The following is a 25,241-nucleotide window of genomic DNA, read 5'->3' on the forward strand; positions in this document are numbered from 1 at the left end:
GCCTGCCCACTTGGCCTACAAGGCTTTTTTGTGAATACAGGCCCACCGCCCCACATACGTGATAGCAGGTATGGGACAGGTAAGGGTGGGGTTTCAAAGCAACAACCAGGAGCTTAAAGTGGATTCCTGTCTGTTCTTTTGCTGGAGCAAGGTATGCTCCCAGTCATGCATCAAATGATGGGCAGGAGGAACACACCTTCCTTGAGGTGGGCATGTGGTTTCCATTCAGTGGAAGCTGCTTCTCCCTTTTTACAACTGCTCTTTGAAGCTGCCTGCGCTTCTCCTTTCAGCCCACAGAACATGGAAAGCACAGGGCTGGCAATGCCTCCTGCGCTGTGGCTCCAAGTTTGGGAACCCTGCACAATGAATTTGGGGTGGGTGGGACAACCCACTTGCCATTCATCTGGTGTTGTCTGCTTCAGAGCCGTAGCTATAGGGGGCGGGGGCTAGCCAGGTTTTTTGCTCAGCTGAAGCCTCCAGAGGGGCGCCATTGAGGCTCCCAGCCTCCCCCCCCCCTCTCTGTGTGTGTATGCAAATGTGCATGGGGGGGGTACCAAACTGGGTCTTTGACCCAAGTGAAATAAAGCCTAGTTTTGCCTCTGGGATGGATTGCACCACTCACCTGTCAAGGTTGGCCCACAAGGTGGACCCAAAAGTCTCCCCACCCTTGGCTTAAGCAATGCAGTTAACCTTCTGCAATGTTGTTTCCACGGTGTATGCCCAGGCTGTCTCAACAACTGTGAGATGTGCAGATTGGCAATCAAAAGCAATACTAAAAATTATTCCCTGAAGATAGATTTGAAAACCACTGCTGTACAAAAGGAGACACGGTTTGTGATGCTTCCTATTTCATCACATTTCCTTGCTCCCATTTGCGTTGCTCTGTTTAGGTCAGGGCTGGATAACAGCATCTAGAGCTGGCATCCCCAAACTTGGCCCTCCAGCAGTTTTGAGACTACAACTCCCATCATCCCTGACCGCTAGTCCTGTTAGTTATAGTCCCAAAACAGCTGGCGGGCTGAGTTTGGGGGTGCCTGATCTAGAGGGCCACACTGGTTTCCTGTTCCTGGTTTAGAGCCTCATTGGGTGCTATCTCTCTCTGTTTCTTTTCTCTCTCTTGTCTGTCTGGGTGGCTTCCATCCCATCAAAAGCTTATGCTGTAAAAAACTGTTAATCTTCAAAGCAGGGCTCCTGTTTTCAGCATCAGTCTGGCACAGTAGCCTAGCTCTGTTGAAAGCCCACTTGGAGAAGGCACAGTGTCATAATTTCTATACAGCAACACGATCTGCAAGAACTGTGTCAAGGGCCACAGAGTAAATAATTTGGCCTTACTGGCAAGAAGTGGGTGCTAAGGGTGATGCAATCTGGTTGCAACTGATGCAACTGCTCACCCATTGCCTTATTCCCAGCGCCTTCTGTATTCCTGCTTAATATCCAAGACTTGCTAAGATTCCTAAGAGGTGGCCCTCTGGATGCTGTTATACTCCAGTTCCCACAGATTGTTCTTGTTTTTTATTACGCGTATTGTGTTTTTATTACGTATTTTTATGCTGTGAACTGCCTTGAGATCTTCAGATGAAGGGCAGTATACAAATAACAATGAAGAATGGGACTATGCAGTAGCTGGGCATGCACTGCTTTGCTCCCTCTTGCCTCCACTTGACTGTGAGGACCAGGTGGTAGTGGACCAAAGACCTCCTGTTTCCAACCCCTGTTGCATATTCTGTTTGCTGCTGTTTAGACTACAGTCAAGTAGTTGCAGAGGCTGAAGCAGCCTGCTGCGCTCTCTCTGGCCACAAGGTGGCAGGCATGCATAATCTCTTACCTCTTACTGAAAATTCCTGAGGATGAGGACAGCAGCTGAGTCTACAAGCCAGCAGACTCTTCAGAGCTGGGTATTAAGCCACAAAGGTAAAGGTAAAGGGACCAGTCGCAGACAACTCTGGGGTTGCGGCGTTTATCTCACTTTATTGGCTGAGGGAGCCGGTGTACGGTCCTGTGGCCAGCATGACTAAGCCGCTTCTGGCGAACCAGAGCAGTGCACGGAAACGCCATTTACCTTCCCGCCGGAGCGGTACCTATTTATCTACTTGCACTTTGACGTGCTTTCGAACTGCTAGGTTGGCAGGAGCAGGGACCGAGCTACGGGAATTCACCCCGTCGCAGGGGGATTCGAACTGCTGACCTTCTGATCAGCAAGCCCTAGGCTCTGTGGTTTAACCCACAGCGCCACTTGTGTCCCCCATTAAGCCACAAAGTGGTCTTTTATATTATTATTAAGCACAAAGTGATGCCCTAATGAGCACATGCCGAATGCTTTCTCTGGACAGAACCACCCCTTCTGTGCACTTGGACTGTAGTGAGGGCCAGGCAGCCCTTGGCCCTTCGAGCTAAATTTTTAAAGAGGTGAAATTCCAATTCCTAAAGTTATTCTCTCTTCTCCTGCCCACACAATGTGGTTTTTATGTTTGCTATTCATTTGCAACCTGTTGAGACTCTCGGAAGAGGCTTTATGCCAAGTCAGACCATTCGCCCATCTAGCCCAGCATTGCCTGCACAGGCTGGCAGAGGCTGTGCAGGGTTTCAGCCAGGGGCTGTTCCTAGCCTACCTGGAGGTGCTGAGGACTGACCTGAGACCTTCTGCATGCAGAGCGATGCTCTACCACTGAGATGTGGCCCTTCCCCAGTGTAGGAAGATGGCCTCATGCTGAGTTAGAGCAGCTGTCCCTCTAGGTATGCCACGCTGATTGGCAGCCACGGCCCCCAGGGGTTCAGGCACCTGGAGATGCCACTTTGGGGTTGAACCTGGGACCTTCTGCATGCAGAGCAGTTGCTCCACCCCTTCCCCGTTGCCAGTGGTCCTTGCCATTGGCAGCAGCTGCTCACAGAGGCCGGCTGAACCAGGGGCTCATGTCCTCCCTGGCACTGTGAGCAGGCTGCAGGGTCTCTGTGTCATTACGGTGCCTGTCCAGCCAGCTCTGGTTTGATGAGCAGCCGCTTTTGGCCATACAAGACAGCTGGCGAAGGTGTGAACAATGCCCTGGGGCCATAAATCAGCAGCCTGGGTGCAGAGTTGCATACAAAGGGAATGTGCTTGTCTGTGCAGCTGGGGCTGGAAGCAGGATTGGGGAAGGAGGGAGCTGTGGGCCTCCATATCTTTCCTGTGTGTGAGTGTCTGGCCAGGGGGCGGGATGTTCTGGTCTTGTGGACACAGCCCTTGGCCTCCGGGCTGCAGCTTCTCGGCTCACTTTCCCTTTCATTGTTGCAAAATGTGTTTGTTGGCCCTGCTCAGAATGGCTATGCAGAGGGAACTGGGAGTCCTGGGCCAGATCTCACTCCCATAACGCTGGTCCAAGGTGGCATTGCCCTCCCCTTGCCCTTGAAAGCACGTTGACTTGCACGGCGGTTACTCAGAAAGGTAAAAAGCCTGCCCTTCCCTCTCTTGTGCCCTCGCTATTGAGAGAAGCTTTTGTCCGCTTTGTGGCCTTGCGATGGCAGCTCTTGCAGCCAGAGGAATCTGTGCTGAGGGCCATCTCTGCCTTGTGCTGAGTTTATTCCCACCTCACCCCCTTTCTCTGACCAGCATTTCGGTCTGTGGCCTCTAATAGACAGTGGTCATCTGGCGGTGGCCAAAGCCTTTTTGACATCCGGCCAAGGCTGAGCTTTGTGGCGGCACTCTTGGCCTGTGTCCTGCCACTCCCTTGTCGCGATCGATGTGCTTGGTGGCTCCTGGATGTGGCAGCCTTCCTTCCCCAAGAAGGGCTTGTGTAAGCCTCGCAATGTAGTGCCTGGCTTGTGTGGCTCTGGGGGCTGGCGCTGCATGGTTCCCTGTGCGTTAGTCTGCCTCCTACCGCTGAAAAGGAGCTGCTCCCTTGAAAGGGTGACGTGCGGTGGCTTCTTCCAAGTCCAGGAAGTGTTGCTTCATTGTTCTAGCTCCTCTGGTGGGGATGGGCAAGAAGCGATAAGGCTAAGTTGGAGGGAAGCAAGGGTGGATAGCAGGTGGAGGGTGGAGGTGGGGGGAAGAAGCTGTCTCTAAGCTGAGAGCCCTGGTGAGCAACAACCTCGTAAGAGAGGTCGTATTTTGATATAAACAGTTTGCAGAAGGGCTGGCAGAATGGGTTCTCTGTGTGGTGCCGCGCCTGCATTGGCAGCGCCCACAGCCACTTCGTGACTTGCTCCTTCCTGACTTGGGAGCAGCAAAGGCCAAGCCTCCACTCATCCTGCATTTCTGCCTTTTGCTCTCCCTCTGCCTTGGTGTGGGGAGAGAACTCCTGTGCGGTGGGCGCATTGAAGAGCCTTTGCATAGGCTTCTTGCTGCTACCACTAGCAGCTTGGCTTTCCTGTAGTGGTAAGAACGAAGCCTCCCTATGTCTGTGGGAGAGCTGGTTGGTGGAGTGGGCTAACCCCAAAAGCCTGTACATTAGCTTTGGGGGTGGCGTGGGAAGGGCCCCAAGTCAGTGGCAGAGCACATGCGTGCACGCCAAACGTCCCAGGTTCAATCCTTGGTGCCACAGGTAGGTCTGGGCAAGGCCGTTGTGCTGCAGAATCTCTGCTGGTACAGACGATAGAGGGCTTGATGGACCAATATCCTGACTCTGTATAAGGCAGGTTCTTTTATCAAAGGTTTGGGGAACCTTGACATGAAGCAGGATTGGGGATCGTAAGTAGCCCTGTGGATAATGTTGGACTCCAGGTTGTGTCAGCCCCAGCCAGCACGGCCTGTGGCCACGGATGGTGGGAGCTGGTGGTCCAGCAACATCCAGAAAGTCTCAGGTCCCCACACTTGAACTTTTGATGTGAAGCCCAGTCTTCTCTACTGCAGTTAAACCTAGTTAAACCCATGATCCTGTTGATGGCAAGACCGGCCTTCCATTTTCTTACCAGTCTTCTCTGGTCAGAGACATTGTTAGGCTTTGCTGTTCCTTTTCCCCCAAAGAGTATGCATGGCTCAGTCGTTTGATGACTGGCAGTGGGGGCTTCAGTGATCTAGCTGATAAAGCACTACTGGGTTCAGATTCAAGTCCCACCTGGTTAGCCTTGGGCAAGGCCAAGTTGTGTTCCTTGCTTGCTTGCTTGTTTGCTTTCCCCAGTATGCAGAGACAGCCTTGGTGGGTAGGGAAGCTACTGTCACCCCCAGTTTTCAGTACAAAATCCTCCTTTCCCCCAAGCCCAGTTGGGAAGCCTGTGACTGACCTGGTGCTTTATCAACTAGGTCACTCCAGTGCCCTTTACAGAAGACCCAAATCTAAAGACCTCTCTGTGGGTGTCTTAACTCTCTGTTGACTTGGTTTGCGATGCCCTCTTTGAGCCACCTTCTGCCTCTGGTCCTTGCAGCCTGCTGAGACGCCTGGTCACCCTCATCTCCCAGCACGCCACCATCCTGGCTTCGAACGAAGCCTTCAAGAAGCAGGCAGAAGGAGCTAGCGATGCGGCCAAGAAGTACATGGAGGAGAACGACAAGCTAAAGAAGGTATGGGCTCCTGCCTGGGCCAGAGGCACAGGGGAAGCTGTCGTGGGGCAGTTTGACTTGGGCAGATTGCTGCAGCGTTGTTACAAATGTGCATCTTGAGGCTCCCTCAGTTTTAGCAGCGATGCCCCTGCTGGATGCTAGTCCCTCTGCTTTTGAGGAAACACAGGTGCAGTGGCCCCTCTGGGCAGTAGGTTTGCACACTTCCATGCATCCTCAGACTTCAGAGGTCTGAGTTATGGGTGTATTGGTTGGTGTCTGTAATCCTATAAGGTCTGAGACTGTCTCTCACACGATATACCCGTCCCCTTTTATGGCAGTAACCTTACCCAAGGGTTCCAGTTACAGGTGGGTAGCCGTGTTGGTCTGCCATAGTCCAAAACAAAATCGAAAATTCTTTCTAGTAGCACTTAGAGACCAACTGAGTTTGTTCCTGGTATGAGCTTTTCGTGTGCATGCACACTTCTTCAGTACACTGAAACAGAAGTCACCAGATCCTTAAATATAGTGGGGGAGTGGGGAGGGGTATTACTCAGAAGGGTGGTGGGAATGGGTGATAGGCTGATAAGTGTGGAAAACCTGTTGACGACTAAACGGCTGCAATTAGTCTTGCAGGGAAAGGCAAAGGGGTGAGATGGTTAAAGATGGCTTGTTATGTATAATGAGATAAGAATCCAATGTTAAAACCATGGAGAAACCTGGTTTGAACAAAGACATTGGATTCTTATCTCATTATACATAACAAAGCCATCTTTAACCATCTCACCCCTTGCCTTTCCCTGCAAGACTAATTGCAGCCGTTTAGAGTCGTCAACAGGTTTTCCACACTTATCAGCCTATCACCCATTCCCACCACCCTTCTGAGTAATACCCCTCCCCACTCCCCCACTATATTTAAGGATCTGGTGACTTCTGTTTCAGTGTATCTGAAGAAGTGTGCATGCACACGAAAGCTCATACCAGGAACAAACTCAGTTGGTCTCTAAGGTGCTACTAGAAAGAATTTTCGATTTTGTTCTTACCCAAGGGGTTAATCGCCCACTGGTGCCTTGTTTTTTCAGGAATACTTGGTGGGTGACTTTGACCTACAAAGATTGCTGCACTAGCAAATGCCAAGCATTCAAAGCAGCTGGCATTGCAACCCGCTCCTCCCGATAGCCTGGTGTTGGTGAGAGGCTTGCTGGTATATATGGAGTATACCTCAAAATGGGTTCAAGGTGGTGTTGGCTAACCCTCCGGTAGCCGAGGCACCCTTTCTGAATTTAAATGAGAGGCAGGCTTTGTTCCGTCCACATTGAAGGTGTGGGGAGGAAGATGTATCCCACTGCGGCCTACCTGTGACCAGGGGCTTGGGGGCCCTTTCTTGGCACCTATCCTTGAATTGGAGACACCTGGAATCGGACCTAGGACCTTCTGCATGCAGAGCAGGTGGCCCCTCCTCCTCCTGCATTTCCTGGGCTTGCCTCCCTCCAGCGAGAGCGCAGGGGTGTTGTAGGCCAAACTCTTCTGGGCAGGGGTGTAGCGCCATTTGCCAGCACCCAGGGGGTGCAAAAGCTCACCGGTGGGAGTGGAGCGCCAGGCAGGGTAGGGGCACAGAGGGTGCTCTTTGGGCTTGGCACTTACTCAGCCCTTACTGCCGAAGCCAGGCAGGGCACAACAGAGATGCTGGTTTGCTCCCCTCCAAGATTGAGAGCCAGTGTGGTGTAGTGGTTAAGAGCGGTAGACTCGTAATCTGGGGAACTGGGTTCGTGTCTACGCTCCTCCACATGCAGCTGCTGGGTGACCTTGGGCTAGTCACACTTCTCTGAAGTCTCTCAGCCTCACTCACCTCACAGAGTGTTTGTTGTGGGGGAGGAAGGGAAAGGAGAATGTTAGCCGCTTTGAGACTCCTTCGGGTAGTGAAAAGCGGGATATCAAATCCAAACTCTTCTTCTTCTTCAGGGGCCATGCCCAGCCCCTGCTCCAGATGGCAAATAGCTTTGCTGATTTTTTTGCCTTGAGGACTCTGGGATGATCTAATGGAGGAGACAAGGGTAAAGAAGGAGCCGAGCTCCTCTGAAGCCTTACCTTCTGACCACTGGAAATCTTCCTGCTTGGTTCTTTTAAAAACAAACTCCCAAACCTTTCAGCGTCATGCATGGTGCTTGTGACAGTCTTGCAAATGGGAAACTATAACCTGCGGCCCTCCGACCTGGTGTTGGACTGCAGCCCCCATCATGCTTGACTGTGGGCCATGCTAGCTGAGGCTGATGGGAGTTTCCCCCCAGAAATATCTGGAGGATGCCAGGTTTTCCATCCCTGGAATAGGACATTGAGCTATGCAGGAGAAATATTACATGGTGGAGGTCACCAACTCGGCACCCACAAGCAAGGTGGCACCTGGAGAGGCTTTCATTGGTGCCTTTGGGCAGGGGCTCTGGACTCTGAACTTTCCTTTTTCTAAAAAATGCAAGTCTCTTGCCCCTTCTAGACAGAGAAATAGGAAGCAAAATATGCAGGTACCGCTTCTAAGAAATTTCTTTGAAACAAGCTGAACTGACTGCTCCAACCATTTTAGCCAATGAGTTGTTTGGACACCAGGCTAAAGTTATTCCTGTGGCCCTAAAGAGTTGCTGTTTCCATGTCTTCCATGTTCTTTTCCTGCTTCAGACTTATTTTCAGGTCCTTGGATTTCCTGTAGTTGCCATTCCTTTTCCCCAGCAACCAGGGCGCATTTTTCCAGTGGTCGGTTTTTATGAGATCAGGATAGTCCCTAGAAATCATTTCCTGCAAATAATACTACACAGTAAGTGTGGGTGCATGCTATGGAATCCCTCCTCCCCACCAGAGGCAAAGGTTAGAACTTTGCAAACAGGCTGCACCATGTCTCCTTCTGTGTGGGAGATAAGAATTCACTGCAGTACAATTGTGCACATGTCTACTCGGAAGTAACACAGGAGGAAAGTGTAGTTTGGCTGGCCAGTCGCTGCACCTCTCAATGGCAAACTTTCATTGAGACCAGAAACCGTTGCTCTAGGGTGGCTGGGTGTTTTTCGGTGTGTGTTTCTGAAAGCTTTTGAATTGTAGAGTTCACTGTTCATTTATTTTTTAAAAAACAAAACACCGTGCGTAAGCTGGCAGCAATGGAAAGGCAGCCTGATGAAGGAGGGTGCTCTGTAGTCTTCCACTTAAATGATAAAAGCTGTAATAACCAGTCTGCACTAGTAATTTTTCACCCTTCTACACTCATACCTCGTGTTACGTACACTGCGGGATGTGTACGTTCAGGATACACACCGCAGCGACCTGGAAATAACGGAGCAGGTTACTTCTAGGTTCGCCGTGTTGCGCATGCGCAGAAGCACACAGTGATGTCATGCGCAGAAGCGCCAAATCGCGTCGTGCACATGCGCAGACGCGGCACTTCATGATACGGATGTTGCAGGTTATGAACGGGGCTCCGGAACGGTAACCAGAGGTACCGCTGTACTGAAGGAGCACAGATGCCCAAGGCCTGTTCACACCCGCCTCGCCCTGAGGGAACAAGTACAGTGGTACCTCGGGTTACAGACACTTCTGGTTACAGACTCCGCTAACCCAGAAATAGTACCTCGGGTTAAGAACTTTGCTTCAGGATGAGAACACAAATCCTGCGGTGGCAGCAGGAGGCCCCATTAGCTAAAGTGGTACCTCAGGTTAAGAACAGTTTCAGGTTAAGAACGGACCTCCAGAACGAATTAAGTTCTTAACCTGAGGTACCACTGTAATGTCTGAAAAGTCTGTAAAACCCAAAGCAATACTTGGTTTCCATCTGCTTCCCCCTCTCCCTTGCAAAAAAGAAAAAAGAAAAGAAAAAGGTACCTGGGAGCTTCTAAGTTCGCTAAACATAAAGTAAAGGGACCCCTGACCATTAGGTCCAGTTGCGGACGACTGGGGTTGCGGCGCTCATCTCGCTTTACTGGCCGAGGGAGCCAGTGTACAGCTTCCGGGTCATGTGGCCAGCATGACTAAGCTGCTTCTGGCGAACCAAAGCAGCACACGGAAACTCTGTCTACCTTCCTGCCGGAGCGGTACCTATTTATCTACTTGCACTTCATGCTTTCAAACTGCTAGGTTGGCAGGAGCAGGGACCGAGCAACGGGAGCTCACCCAGTTGTGGGGATTCGAACCGCCAACCTTCCGATCAGCAAGCCATAAGCTTTGTGGTTTAACCCACAGCGCCACCTGCGTCCCAATTCGCTAAACATAGGCTTGCTAAATATTCCCACAATCTTTACAGCTACAAGGCCTTGAAACTTCTGAGAACCTCGGCTTTGCTTCATAAGAATCCTGAACTAGATATCAGGTCTTCCCCACCCCCTCTTCACGTGGAGAGTGCGGCTGTGAAATGCAAGCTCTGTCGCATGGCAAGTGTGTTGGAGTTTCTGGGAATCCACGGCAGCTGCAGCTTTTAATACAGAATCCAGATTTCCTTTTAAAAAAGAGAGAGAGAGCAGGCTTCCTTCCATCGCATGATGGACAAAACAGGTGAAAGTGCCCCTACATTCTCAAGTTTCAATGTTGGAGGGTGGGGCTCCAACCTGGGTGCAGCCCCTTTTCATGCACTGACTTTCCTTGCCAAGCCCTACTTTCTGTCTTCCCTAACCAATAAAACTAAGCATGGAAATTCATGGAATTTCCATTTACAGAGGGGTGAGGGGCCTCACATTTGCCTGTGTACCAAAGAGCCTTTAAGCCTTGTGTGTTTTAAACCACCACCCGCCATATGGGGCAGCCAAGCCCCACAACACTGGGTTGACATGAGGGCACTGCCTTAAATATGGCAGTAATTTTTATGGAGTCAAATAAATAAGGACTATGTATTAGCAAGACAGCCTTGACCCTTTGGATAGTAGGGTGGTGGTTGAATGTATCAAGCTTTGGTGTGTCTTCAATCTGTAGCCATAAACAGGATGCAAAGATAAAAATGCAAACCTTGATCAAGGGCGGTGATTATGACTTGTGCTTTTGATAGTGCCCTGATCCCTTTGCAGCTGTTTTTGGAGAGCTCTTCTCTCCCCAGTTCTCTGGCACTACAGACTGGCACAGCTAGAGATTGGCTTGGAATGGACTTTTCTATTCCAGTTAAAGTCATCTCTTGTGAATTTTGCTTGGGGGGGTTCTGCATCACAGGATGGAAATATCCCCCCCCTTTTCTCATTCATTTTCATAGGACCTTAGAATTGTAGAGTTGGGAGGGACCCTGAGAGTCATCTAGTCCAACCTCCTGCAATGCAGGAATCCAGAGGTAGTTTGTTGAACCACAGCTCTAGATCACCCCTGACCATTGGATGTGCTGACTGGGGCTGATGGGATTCCCTTACAGGCTTCCTTTGGACTAGCTTAACAGCATGTGAAGGGGCCACAGGGAGCCCACCCTAACCTAGAGGGAGGTGGGCAGATCACTTTCTTGAATGCTGGCCCTGTTGCAGTATGTCTTGGGAGGGGTGTGCAAAGAGGATCAAGTGAATGCAGAAGCTTCTCTAAAAACTGGCTATGTACACATGATTCCCCCCCCCCAAAAAAAGAATCCTGGGAACTGTCGGTGTTGGGAATTGTAGCTCTGTGAGGGGGTATGCTACAGTTCCCAGGATTCTGGGGGATGTCATGTGCTTTAAATGTGTAGTGTGTACTCAGCCCATATTCCTGGCTGCTTAAGGCCAGCCAAGTTGGAGGGAACTGTGTATTCTAAAGACAACGGGAACTGGTCGAACTTCTATTCTTGTTTGATTAAGGCAGTTTTATAAACAGCCCCTTCTTGGGTGTGGCAGGTCAGTCTTTTCAAGGTAACCAGGCAGGGAAGTTTTAACAAAAGATTCTGTGTCCTTCATTTCGGCCACCAATTACTTGGTACACATTGATGTGTGAACTCAAAGGCTGATACCAACAAAATCAATGACATGAGCTTCCATTGATTTCAGTGGGTTACTCTGGGCATGATTGAGGTTGGACATTGCCTATAGTAAAAGCCACTGAAGGATTTCAACTTTTTCAGATTGTGACAGGAGAGCTGGAATAGTGTGTTGTAGCTGATTGGAAGCTGGTGGGAAGCAAATACACAGCCTTTGAAGTTGGTTGGCGGAAGTAGCGTCATCCTGCAAAACACAGGCATGTGCAGATGCACACTTTCTACATCTCCATATAATGGCTGCAGAACACGAGGGAGGATATTTTTAGATTGCCATTTTGAAAGCAATTTGAATTTAAGAATCCATGCATGCTGTAACTTCTGTGAAAGTAGATTCAGTGGCCCTTGAAGTGGCAATGGAGCAGTTGTATGTGCAACACAGTTGAATATTCATTTATTTATTTGTGTATTTTTAATCTCTCTCTCTCTCTCTCTCTCTGTGTGTGTGTGTGTGTGTGTGTGTGTGTATATAGCTAGAGAGAGAGAGAGAGAGAGATGTGGTATACAACATGAGAATAAAATCAACAAAATGTCCATGAAAGCATAAACACAGATAAAACACCAGTAAACCCTGATTTGTTAAAAAAGAGAATTCATATTACAAAGATCTGGCTTAGAATGGCATGGTTTTCAAAAGACATCTGGGCTAGTTCCTGCGAAACATCTACTGGCAGGGAGTTCCAAAGGGCAGCGCCTGCACCACTAAAGGTTTGGTCCCTTTTACTTGAGCAGTGGAGAGAAGCAAGAGGTTTCCAGAAATGGAGGGCACAGGATATAAACACACTTGAGGACATTAAGAATAGCCTTGCTGGATCAGGCTACCCAGGAGGACTCCCCTGCTCAGCGCCTGAGGGCCCCCGTCCTGCCACTCACCAACTGGCCTAGGGCAGGGCCTGACAGGCTCCATAAAGGACTGCTGGTGCTGCTGCTGGGCAGAGAGGGTTCCGTTTTTGTTTTTTTAATTGCCTATGTTGTTAATTTTTACCTATGTCATTTTAAAACTGATGTTAATGCTGTATTCTTAGTGTTAGATTTTGATTTATGTGGAAATTGTTTTCCATTTGGTTGTGTATTTTTTTTGATGTGGTTTGTTTATTGTTATGACTTTTGTAATTATGTAAATCTTGTCATGTTGTAAGCCGCCTTGAGCATTGTTTTTAACTGTGGAAAGGTGGCATACAAATGAAATGACGCTGGTGATGATCTCACAACCAGATGCATTTTGGAAGTCCAAAAACAGGGCCTGGGCACAGCAGCAGTCTCTCCGGACGTGAGGCCTGGCTCACTGCCTCTGTTGGTGGAGGTGGAACGTAGACATTGTGGCTTTGATAGGCTCCATTCTCCATGAACTTGTCTTTTAAAACCACTACACCTTGTGGCAGCGGATTCCACAGTTTAACTGTTCTGTGTGAAGAAGCGCTTCATTCTGGTCTGTGCTGATTTTCCACCCAGCATCCGGCTTCAGTCGCTGGCGTGTCGTGTGCCACAGGCTTGGGCATCTCTGCTCCGAAGGTCTTGTATAACATTTTCTTCTATACATAGCATTGCTAATGTCAGGCTGTCGCTTTTGTGCCTGTCATGCCAGTGCTTCCAATCACAACTGCTTCTTCTCATATAAGACGAACCATGATTGGAGAAAGCTTGTGCAAAACCCCCTCCCCCCCCGAATGGAGGCTCAGTTTGAAGGATGAAAGATTCCCCTCTTCACACCCCCATGCCTTGTCTCTTCAGCAGCATTTCTCTCTTCCAAAATGTCAGGTTTCTCTTTGCCTAGTAAAATGACCCCTTTTTCTGCCCTGGACTTACCTAGCTCCCTTTGCACTGCCCAGAAGCATGTCTGTTGTTTTATACGCTCACAGCTGGCATTTCCGGGGTGTGTAGGCAGTATACCTATTGTTTAACTGGTTATTATGGGATACTTCCCTTCAGGGATTTTTTCCAAAGTAAGAAATGTTAGGAGAACAACAGGATTCAGGGTGGCTTTCATATGCATCAAAATAAGGGAGAAAGTGTTAGGATGGAAATGAGGTGGCTGGGAAGTTTGTGGAACATGTCAGGGCGAGTCTCTCAGCTAATCCAACCACAGGGCTGTGTGCAAGAGGCAGCCGGCTCAGTGCTCCTTGGAGGCAAAAGGATTTTGGTGGGAGCTGCTACCTGGCAATAGAAAAAGGCGAGAGCCTGAATCATCCTAGTTGCTTTGTCCTTGTACCAGTACAAGAATGAAAAACTTTTGTAAGCCACTTCTTGAGAGCATCTCCTGCCCCTGTTGGACCCCCCCACCAAATGCTACACCACTGCATCTGTGTCTGCAAACTTGATGGCTCTGCATACTTGATGACTTGGTCACTAAGCCTTGCATTACTGCAGCAGGAAGGGTCCAGTCCTTGACCTTCAGAGCATGAGAATAGGGATTTTGCCCCCTTGCCCAAGGTTCAGCCTCAGAGTAGCAGATGGGTAGGGGCATCGTCACTATAGTTCTTCTCCTCTTGGGAAGCCCAGCATCAAATGGGTACCAGTTTCTGCCAGGTTTCTAGCTCCCAGGTTAGAAAGAAACCTGGAGACTTGTCATGATCAGCAGGTGTGTATTTACCATGCCAGGGGAAATTGTAGACCCCTGAATGTCATGCTGACCATCCCTTTAGAGCAGAGGTTTCAACCTTTTTGAGTCTGCGGCTCCATTAACCAACTGCATTCTTTCTGTGGCACACCTGTGGAGCTTAGGAGCCCAGTTGGAGCCCATGTCACTCCTTGTCTGCAGTGCTGGCAGCCTCTCACCCTTTTTCTAACACCCTCCCTTGTGGAGTGTTCCCTCGGCCTCCTCTCCCGTCTCCTTGGGAGTCCTCCAGGCAGCTGCTGCTGCTGCCCCTGGTCTCTGAGCTGAAAGAGTAATCCCAAAATTACTTCCTCGGATTCTGCAATAGTGGTTTGCCTATCTAGTATTTTTGGCTGTGTCAACTGTCCTAGAAAGGGGTTGACACTGAAGTTTTGCAAGGTAGGTTAGGGAAAAGGGTCAGGAGAAAGCCAGCTGACCATGTACAGGAGAGGGGTTTTGTCTGTACACACACATTAAGTCTTGTGTCAAGCTATCTAGAAAGCCAGGGCTGCTATATAGTGTAGCCCAGGAATGCAGGGCTAAGGCTATGGGAGCCATAGCAATATTCCAGAGTAGATTGGGATTCTTCTTCTTTTGAGAAGGTCATAACACCCCCATTGATGGATTGATTTCTCCTGTGTCCTCTAACCTCCTTTCCTTCTCCTCATTCAGCAACTGCAGCAAGCAGGGTGAAGTAACAGATCTGGACACCAAAGGTGCTGGAGCTGAAGAAGAGAGCAAAGCACTGCAGGATGAAGTGAAAAAACTGAAGGATGAGCTGGCCTCCACAAAGAAAGGTGAGAGACTTGGTGGAGTATGTTTAGCGCATGCCCCCTCCAGTCCTGGCTGTGAAATGACCCTGTCTGGTAGATGCCACTGCCCAGTAACTTACAGGGAAAGGGTATGACCTATTAGAGACCCTGGACTTTCCCTCTCCCCCCACATCCAGTTGTGTACAGCTGGATCATCCGGGCTAGATGCCGACGAAAGGGTGATACACCATCTATTATACTTCTAGAACTGTACAGCCATGTGCCTTCCTCATGTACGATCTCAGAATTCTGTGTCTCTTCCCACCCCCACCCCCCGCTTAAAAATACTTCAGGGCTGGGTCCATCTATTCCCAAAGTCTGATGCCAAGTGAAGAGCTTGTTTGTAAACACTTTGGTTTCTCTGTAGTTGTGTGGATGCTGTTTCCTTGCTCGCAAAGCAATGTCCAACTTTGGAATTGGTCTCTCTAGTTATTGAAAAGGGAAATGATGATGGGGACCACTAATTGGTGCGGTCAGTTCTTCAAATCTGAGTGTTTGTTGCACTGCACCACTGATAGGTTTGGGACTTCTTTACACCTTCTTCGTCACAACTCCCAGCAGAACCACAAATTCCCCGTTCCCCTCTCTCCTGTCCCAGTTGAAATGCAGTGTAGGCTGATGTAGCGGCACTTGCTCACATTGGTCCCAGGGAGCCCTCCCGCGAAGTGGTTGATTCTGGCAGCAGCGTAGGTGATGCGGCTCTGAGCGGAGTGGAAGTTCTGCATAAGCCCCACTGGAATGGCTGGGAGATGTGTGAGTAGCACAGTCCACTTAGGGGGAGGGAATGCTGCTGTTTGGTGCTGTTGGCATCATACTCGCCACTGCTAAACCCTTCCCTCCTCTCCCTTTGTCTCATCACGGTCAAATTTGTTTGTTTGTTTGTTTGATGATTCAATTGAGAATTGCTTCCCAAAAATATATTGATCGATTTCACAGTAAAGACAATCAAACAATTCTATATGTAAACTATTTTATACTGCAAGCTCATACCCAACAATGATTAGGAATGCTAAGGAACGTCATCAAATGGTGCAAGTTTGAAATCATTGGTTAAATCCACACTGTGTTTGTAAGATTCAGCCTGGCATCTTGATTCAGATTGGCATCCGTAGACGAAAACCTGTTACTTGACCTCAAGAACCATAATGCAAAATTGGATTACGGTATCTTCACAGTGTACAGGTGCCTAGGAAACAACAACAATTTTCCAGGTGTCCTCCAGAAATTTGTTTGTATGTCTACTATATTGTTTGTATAGTAGATATGCAGACAAATTAAACCAATTCTGTGTGTGAAAACAACTCCAACTCCAATACAACTCCAAATGAACGTTGCAAGCTTTTTTAGGGTAACAGGGCAGGTTCTTTGCACGTTACTCTAAAACCTTGCAATGACCTAGTGGGATACTCTCTCTCTCCTCATGCTGCATGTGTTTGAAAAAAAGCCCCCCACACACACACATGGGGGGGGCGCTACAGTTCTCAGTTGCAGTATCAACCAGTCTGAGCAGCTTCTCCAGGGCTCATTTCCAGAGCTGGCAAACCAGAGGGGTTGACATCAGTGCTGGAGGAATCCTGGAGCTGGGAAGTTTTGGGTGTCAATTGCCCTTCTGACCTTCTCAGTTCTTGGTGGGCTTGTGCAGTGTTTTTCAACCACTGTTCCGTGGCACACTAGTGTGCCGCGAGATGTTGCCTGGTGTGCCGTGGGAAAAATTGAAAAATTACTTTATATATAGTCAATATAGGCACAGAGTTAATTTTTTTTAACATTTTCTAATGGTGGTGTGCCTCGTGATTTTTTTCATGAAACAAGTGTGCCTTTGCCCAAAATAGGTTGAAAAACACTGGGCTTGTGTAACATTCCCAGCTTCTCTTTGACTCCCCCTTCCCCATGTGAATGGCACAGTGGCCAGGCAGGACTGTAACTGGTTGTGTGGTATGCAGCACTAGGCACACAAGAAGTGCTCAATATACCTTTTAAGTTTGTTGAATTATTTAAGGTTCTTGAATTATTATTTTGTGGCTCAGATTTCTTTCTTTGGGGGGTGCAGGGGGTGTCTGGCTGTGCATGCCTGGGTTGAACTGATCTCTTGTCTCTTCTTCCAGTGTGCCCTCTTTTTTATAGCTGTTGTAGGGGGTGCTGTGCTTTGTTCCTTCTCTCCAGTCTAACACCCAAATGGTGCTAATTGTTAAGCCGCAGAAAAGCTGTCAAATTTGGCACAACTTGTTCTTCTGACCCAGAAGATCCCTGTTTCTTTAGCATGGTGGTCCTTCACAAGGGAAGTGTCCCATGTGCTGGATCAGGCCAATGATTTATTCCAGCATCCTGTTCTCTTAGTGGCCAACCAGATGCCTGTGCGAAGCCTGCAAGCAGGACCTGAGTGCAACAGCAGCCCTCTTCCCTATTGTGAATCCCAGCAACTGGCCTCTGGCAATGGAGGTGAAATGGCCATGATAGCTAGTAGTCATGGATAGTCTGATCCTCTTTTAAAGCTGTCCAAGATTGTAGCCATCACGGCTTCTCAGGGGAAAGAATTCAATAACTTAACTATGTGCTGTGTGAAGCCAGTGAGGAAAGTGAAGGAAAGAACATCTTCCCAATAGTCTCTTCAGTCTTCCTTAAGGAGCCTCAAAAGCCTTTCAGGTCTGCATCTGACAGAAACCATCCTTGGGTGTCCTTCTCTTCCAGTGATGCTAATGCTGCCATGGGACGCGCACCAGTTGCTCTGTGGCTTTCCTCATCCGGAGCCTTGAAGCGCAGGAAGTGCAGCTTGCGTTTGGCGCCAAACGCAAGCTTCAGAATGGATCCGGTCCCAGAGGGGCTCGCACTTGGCACACTAAATTTAAATTCAGCGCTGACCACGAGCTCTACTTTCGGCAGGGATTGGCTCTGCTTGGAAAACTCTGCTGTGCCGTTGATGGCCAACATGCAAAAGGCCCTGAATGCAAGCTCCTCTTGCCAAGGAGCAACTGAGAGTGCACCTTTAGGCTCCCAATTGTTCCTTTACAAATGTGGCTTTACCTGCACCACACCTGAAGTCATAGGTGTGGCTGGAAGGAAGCCACCCTGTGGGCCCAATTAGGGCCTCTGGTGGCTCTGATTTGTTGTATGGGCTGGAGGTTCCCCTCCCATGATAGGTAGTAGGAATCTTAAGAAGCAGAACTGGAAATGACTCAGGGAATTGTTTGGGTTCTGGTTCTCCGCTCCCGCAATAAAACACTGGTGGATGTTAGAGGTGATTTGGACTAGGAAGCACAGCCCTAATTCAGAACAAAAAATTGGATGAGAGCTTATTGAGAATAGTTGAAATGTGCTTGTGGTGACATGATCCAGTCGGTTATTTCAGGCTTGCCTAGTACTACAGTGAGGGGGGGGGGGGAGTATTTCATCCCCTGCTAAATTTGCCCCGTTTGCCCTCTGACAAAGAAATGACCAGTCCGCAATTTTTATGGTAGGTTTATTGTAGCTGTGAGAGACAGAATAACAACAGGAAAACCCCCAGAAACCCAGAAGACAAAAGTCAGAGATTGATGTGCATTATAATGAGTGAAATAAGTATTTGATCCTCTATCAACCAGCCAGATGTCAGGCTACCTGGTATTTAACTGTATGTAACGAGCTGAGATTAGAAGCACCTGCTGTAAGGGAGAGGTCTGTAATCCCAGCTTGTTACAGTACCTGTACAAAAGACTCTAGAACCACACCATCCATATCTTTGAGCATTACTTTGTAATTCTGTCTATGCTGGTGGTCAAGCACAAACCCTGCAGTGTGCAAACTGGCAATTGAGAAGCAGCCTAGCTTATTGTCCAGTGATCTCAACTGTGAAGACCAAGAGGGAAATAAGTGGCTAAACTTTATAGCATCCTCATTTGATAACCAGAGCTGGTGGGAACATGGCTGCAGCCACCTTAAGTATTTTGTAAACTGTCTTGTGATCTTTGGATGAAGGCAGGCATACAAATTTAAGTAAGTAAGTAAGTAAGTAAGTAAGTGCTAGAAATCAAACTACTCACCTCAGTCCTTTCATGGAGTTGGAAGTCAGAGGAGTGAACTTGGTGGAAGATCACAGCTCCTCCTCTGATCCGAAAGTCTGTGGTTTTCTATTCCTGGAAAACCAGGATTTGCAGTGATCCATTTTTTACACACAGACACACACACACATGTGACTTGGCTTGCTGTTGCCTGATTATCTGGGTCAGTTTGGATGTGCAGAGATTGCTCTAACCTGTGCTTTTCTTCCCCCTTTACCCCCCAGCCCTGGAAAAAGCAGAGAACGAGGCTCTGGCTATGCGCAAACAGGCCGAAGGACTGACCAAGGAATATGACAGATTGATGAATGAACACACCAAGCTCCAGGTGCCAGGGGAGGGAAGTGGGGTTGCAAATATCTGTTCTGAGGTGGGAGGGAGTCAAGAAGGGCCTGGCTGGCATCTGCATGAGGCCACTGTTGTGTCTGGCTGCACTGTTCCAAAACTCTAAAAATCAGTCCTCTCCTTGGCTTCTACGGGTTCCAGCTTGAGTTGGTGTCTTGCTCCAGTAAGAGCAGTGGTGTTTGTATTCTAGTGCAGGGCAAAAAGAAGGCAGTGGTGGTGGTATGATGAGGGGTTTGGGGCTCAAAAATCCTTTTAAAAAGAGAGTGTTTGTCCTACGAAGTGCTGTGGCTGCTCTGGGAATGTGAAGGTTGTCGATGCCAGCCTTCCCTAGCTTGGTGTCCTTCAGATATTGTTGGTCTACAGTGCCCATCATCCCTAACCATTTGCCAGGCTGGTTGGGGCTGGTGGGACTTAGGATCCCAACAAGATCTGGAGGACACCTGGTTGCAGAAGGCTGATATGCTTGATTTTAAGAGAAGGAAGCTTCTTGGTCTTCCTCTTTTCCCCAGCTTCAAAGGGGGAGCTCCTCACTCCATCCTTCACTCGAGGGTCCTGTAGACGTTCTTCCTCGAAAGAGAGGTGGCTTCCCAGTTACCAGAATGCATAAATAGGGAACAATGGGGTGACTCTAGAGCAGTAAGGTTTCTGATGCTGTCGGCCCTTAACAGTGGTTGAGAGGGGGCATCCCAAGTAGAAGCTTTTTTTCTTGCCCTGTGCTTTGTTCCTTGTTGGATATCAGCTGTGCGTGAGGCGGTGCGTCCAGCATGGTCACTCCCGCTAGGCAAAGCCTGTTTTGTGAACAAATCTTCCTCCAGATGAGGGCAGCTGGGGAGTCTTCTGAAGTTTCAGCTGTAACTGAAAATAAATGTGTGTCTTGCTGTTGTTCAAGCTTTCAGGAAAAGCAGGAGCTGTGTCGCCCCCCCCCCCCCGCTTATAGTCCTACAACCCATGATTACCTCATCAGGGGTGTGCTCTCTTCCCCCACCCCCATCCCTTTCACCCCAAACCTTTTGACTGTGCATCAGCTATCCTTAAAAGTTAGCAAGAGCCTTGCACAAGTTCTGGAATCTTATTGTTGACAGTCTCTACCTTCAAGAACATACATCCTTCCTGTTTCAATCCCTGTCCTAGAATGTGTCGTGGGAGGTTTCACATTTGTGCATTCAGGGGGTGCTTCTGAAACTCCCCCTTCTTAGGTTCCCCTGAAAGTGGCCACCCTTGTAGCAGGAAGAAAGCATAGTCAGTCTTTTATTTTTTGGGGTGTGTGTGAGTGTGTGTGATTATGATTATGTTGATGAGTAGCTTTGGTACATTGATGGAGGTTCTTTCTGCATTCTTAAGGGAGGGCTTTGAATCTGTTGGATTACAGTTGTCTGCTGCTGCAGACCCGCCTTCTCTCCTACCCTGTATCACTGGTTGGCTAGGTTTAAATGGCCAGCCCACAACAAACACAGCATACACACACGTATAAAAATAATCCAGCTTTCGTTGCCAGGGTAACCTAATCTGCACACAGTGGCTGAGAGAAGCTGCCCAGCCTTGGTTGCGGTTTTTTTTACTCCAGCCTCTCCCATTCGCGGAGTACCAGCAAGGGGGAGGATCTTGGCAGCGCCCGGGAATCCTTCCTGGTAAACAACCCTCCACGTTTCTGTCTGCACGTAAGCAGCAGGTCACAAGACGCTGCCTCACCTGGGAGCTGATAACAGGTGGGCGGGGAGGAACAATGCTGGGCCTGGCACCACCTCAAGGAAGTGCGGAAGGGGCTGGGCCCCTCGCTGCTCATGTTTTAAAACAATACTTGAGGCAGCACTGACTGCAAAGATGTGGAGGATGCCACGGGCTTTTCTTTTCCCCAGGCTGGACTTAAACTCAGGAGTGAAGGACTATATACAAGTTCATTTAACAGCAGTTTGGGACTGGAATAGTGATGTCTGGTTATCAGAGGTGGGAAACCTCAGGAACAGCCTCCAAACTATTGTTTTGGGACCAAATAATCTTTTCTAATAGATCTTAGGAGAAGGTTTTTGTGTGTGTGTCACTGTCCTCTCCAGAAGCTTACTGGCAATTCTTTGGAGTTGGGAAAATATTTCCCCCTTTCAGTCACAGTCTTGTGATGGCCCCCTTCCTAATTCCCACGCTTAACCAGCCCCTCTTGTTATCCAAGGCTGTGTTATCCAAGCACAAGGCTTCCCCCAAAGCGTCCTGGGGACTGTGGGTTGTCATCGGCACTGGGAATGTACCTGATCGCTTGCACAGTTCTCCCATAGCTAGTGACCGAGGACTTGTCCCTTTTGCTCTAGAATTTTGCAGTTGGGGAGGGTGGTTCTGGAAGGCTTGACTGGGCTCCAGACGATTCACATGAACCAAGTCTTCTGCATTTTGCTTGCTCTCTGCTGCATGGATGGCTTGGACTGGAACAGCAACTGCCTCTTCTTTCTCAGCCTTAGGATGATAAAAAAAAGTTTCAAGGTTCTGTTGTAACCCATGCTGAGTAAGCCTCCTGCCTCCAGGGCTTAATTACCCCCCACGCAGCATCTTTTTGGATTGCAATGGGCGTTGCTCTGAATATCCTCATTCCAATCCCTTCTCATCCCCATGCTCCCTTCAGCCCACAAGTCCTTACTGAGCTCTGTCTTGGCTTCTTCGCCTGTGTGCTGCAACCACCTGCTTTCCCCCTCCCCTCCCCAGAGCTGGTGTGATCCGGCTGCCAAGACTCAGTAACAGTGTGCCTTGCCAGCTGCTTAAAAATAGGATCTCAGTGATGTTGCTATTCTGATGTCTCTGCAGGATGGCACTGCTGAGGAATGGCACCCTCCTCCTTCTAAAGGGCCAGTGTGCCTTTGGGTACCTAGGGAAGTAGAGATGTCCTTGCCGTGGGAGGAGGAGGAAAATAGGAACCTTTCCAGCTACTCACATGCCCTTGAGCATTGTTCCCGATTGAAGGCTCTCATGCTGGCCTTTTCTTAAGGCTGCCTTCCCCAACCTGGTGCCCTCCCATGAGTCCCAGCACAGCCTTCTAGAATGCATCAGGATGGGGAAGGCCATGTTGAGGAGGTGTGGGTGCAAACAGCAGCATTCTCGGCTGGAGTCTTGGGAACTCTGTTCGAAGCATGTTTTCAAAGGGAGGGGAGAACTAAGTGATGGCAAATGCTAGACAATGCGTGGGAACTCCTCTCTGCAGTGAGGTATCCTGCTGAGCTAATATTTCACGCACAGCTCTTCATCTTTGCTGCCACCATACCCCAAAGCACCCTGTACAACGGGGTGTCATGGTTCGCTCTAGATACTGTTGAGCTTCAGCCCCAGCCAGCATGACCAAAGGTCAGGGATGATGATCCTACCCCATCCTGTACAGGGTGCTGATAGACTGCTCTGCATCTCGCCCAGACATCAAAATTAGGGGTTCATTGGCCTTTCTGCTCTACTTAAGTTGAGCACTACCGCAGCCCTTCAAAGGGAGAATTTTCAGGGTGGAGGGTGAGGAGGAAGAAGACTGGATTCTGAATGGGCAGCAGAATCCAGGAAGGTATCTGAACCTGTGTTAGCTGGCGATTTCTGGCATCTGCTTAGCTTGGTAGGAGCGTTGTGGGCCGTAGCTGTCGTTAGTCCGCTTTGCTCATGCAGCTATTTGCCTTCCTGGCCATTCTGGGCAGCTCCCTCCAGCTTTCTCCAGGTTGCATTCCTGTGGGGAGCTGGGTGGTCTTCCTCCTCCTTGGGCTGTGTAAGCAGATCCCTCCCCCTTGGGTAGGATTGCAGTGCTAAGGGCTGACTAGTTGGCAGAGAGGCAGGACGTTGCTACTGCAGCTGCTGTCCCTCCTAGACAATTGAGCTCTGCACTTGGGCACAGGATAGAATTGCACTGAAGTCCCTGGCCATCTGTGGAGGCCGGGGTGGGGGCAGCATTTCTGCTAAGGCAAAACTGTCTTTTCAGAAGGACTGTTGAGAATGCCTATTTGCCCCTCAAGTTGCCATTAGTGTGTGGAGTAGCAGAACAGGGCTATACCTAAGATGATAACCTATCAGCCGTGTTGCTCAGTCTGGTGGAATTTGTGTGTGTCTCAAGATGCCTGGGGCTAAGACTGAGCTATGAATGGGGAAGTCACCTGTGCCATAAATTCACTAGGTGGTCTCTCTCTCAGCATGCAAACAGCCTTGATTTTTGAGCATCCCTAACTGGTCAGAGTAGGGAATCGCCACTGGGCTGCTGTGGAAATACAATCACAACACCTGCCTTTCATGTGGCTGGTGCACACACTGACCAGCATTAGGCATGTACAGCACAGAAGCAAAAGAAATGCAGCAGCCTTGAATGATGTGCCTAAGAATGAGCAGCTTATGACCTTGCAGAATACAAAGGACAATGGCTTGAATGGAGATATTGCGTCATCGGCCAGCAGGGAGTCAAATCTGTTGTGTACATTTGGGCATGCAAGGCCTTGTGACTTGCTTATTATCTGCCTGAAATGACAATGGACTTGTAGTTCGCTTTCTGCTGCAAAGTGTCCACTTACTACCTTGCTCTGCTGTCTGCAGAGTTCTGTGAAACTCCAAATCTAAAACTCTGTGTCTGCCTTATCCTGCAAAAGTAACAAGCGCAGCATGTGGCAAAGGACAATCAGGAATTTTGTTTCCTGGGAATCTTCACTTAAAGCTGATTTCCAGCCCATAATGGCAGCAACACATGCCTGGAAGTGTGTGCTTGCTGTCCTCTCAGAAGCCAAAGAATTCTGTGGCTTGAGCTGTGGGGCCCTTGGTGCACTGCATAGCTTCTGGCTCCTCCCCATAACCAGCACAAAAATAAACCACTTGCAGAATTCAGTGTTATTTACTTGGCTGCAACTTTTGAAAAGGGCGGCCGGGGGGGGGGGGAGCATGGGGAAACAAGACAACTCTGTCCATAAAGCTTGTAAAATGGAGAAGTTAACCGTGGTAAGCCACTTTGCACTGGCTTGTCCAAAAAGTGGCTTAAAAATACAGTTGAATGAAATAATTCTCCTCTTATATAACACCATGTTGTTCCCCCACCCTCCTTGTTTCTCCCAGGAGGCCTGCGATGGACCAAGAGACAAGAAAGAAGAATGATTCCCCTGCTGCATATTGGTGGTTCTGGCCAGTCTCCACCTGGTTGCTGTACACTCATGTTTTTCACGGGGCTGGGGGCAGCCTAGCTGAGCCCCCTCCCCTCACTTTCTGGGCATGGGTTTGGGTGCTCTACTCATCCACCATTATTTGCTCCTTCCCAGTCCTGCACCCCCCCTTCAGTGATATAGCTTTTGAGTGGACTGCTAACTCTCTTTATCCTTGTGCCCCTGCGCCCCCCACCCCCCGATAAAGAGACTGGATGTGAACTTGCCAGAACAATACTGCTGCTTGACTGTTTCTCACAGGTGAAGGAGAGGAGGAAGAGGAAGACAAAGTCTGTCTGGGGAGACAGTTGGGGCTGGGCTACCAGGGCCAGAAGCATTTCATGGTGGCGAGGGTTGGCTGGGTCTATTTCAGCATGTGCTCTAAGGCTGTCCTGCCGTCTTTTAGCTGCACTTGCTCCCCCAGACTCTGGGTAGTTTCACCTACTCCATCCAAAGCCTGAAGGGAGCATGAGTGGAGCATTATGTGTGGTGCTTATGTGCTCCTGTTGATACCATCTGGCTGTGATGGGGAAGATCTCCCCTGTGTCCGTAATCCTCTGTATTTTTTTTTTATAATAAGGACAAGGTGTCTGTACAAAGCTTCTCATTAAAACTCTGGTAGAACAAAGCTTCAGTGTGGCCTCTGAGTGAAATGGGGGTAATGGATTAAAAAAAACAGAGCAAAGGGAAATTGATCTTGTAGCCCTGAATTCTGTGTTCTGGATTAATGAAGAGTGGGGGATGTTTGGGTTCTTCTAATGGGCTAAACTGAAAGCCCCACCCCTGTTGACTTGTTTCTGTGGCAAAAAATGCCTGCCTTCTGGTCTGCCGACTCCTAAGTCCCACCCTGGTTACGGTCAAGGTTCTGGTCTTTGTCCTTTTGGACTCAACTTCCGCCTCCTAAGGTCTGCCAAGGACTTGAGCAACAAGTTGCTACTGTG

General features: G+C 49.1%; 1 protein-coding gene across 1 annotated transcript in view; it reads left to right on the top strand.

Annotated features, from left to right (window-relative positions):
- Positions 1–24,870, top strand: part of BCAP31 (B cell receptor associated protein 31) — a 37,497-nt gene extending 12,627 nt beyond the window's left edge. The window contains exons 5-9 of the mRNA XM_033172978.1: positions 5,335–5,470; positions 9,293–9,303; positions 14,668–14,783; positions 19,057–19,157; positions 24,218–24,870. Coding sequence (XP_033028869.1) covers positions 5,335–5,470; positions 9,293–9,303; positions 14,668–14,783; positions 19,057–19,157; positions 24,218–24,256 — 403 coding nt within the window. The 3' untranslated portion in view covers positions 24,257–24,870. The remainder of the gene's footprint in view (positions 1–5,334; positions 5,471–9,292; positions 9,304–14,667; positions 14,784–19,056; positions 19,158–24,217) is intronic.
- The last annotated feature ends 371 nt before the right edge of the window (positions 24,871–25,241 follow it).

The sequence above is a fragment of the Lacerta agilis genome, chromosome 16 (assembly GCF_009819535.1).
Source record: "Lacerta agilis isolate rLacAgi1 chromosome 16, rLacAgi1.pri, whole genome shotgun sequence".
In the NCBI taxonomy this organism is placed as follows: domain Eukaryota; kingdom Metazoa; phylum Chordata; class Lepidosauria; order Squamata; family Lacertidae; genus Lacerta; species Lacerta agilis.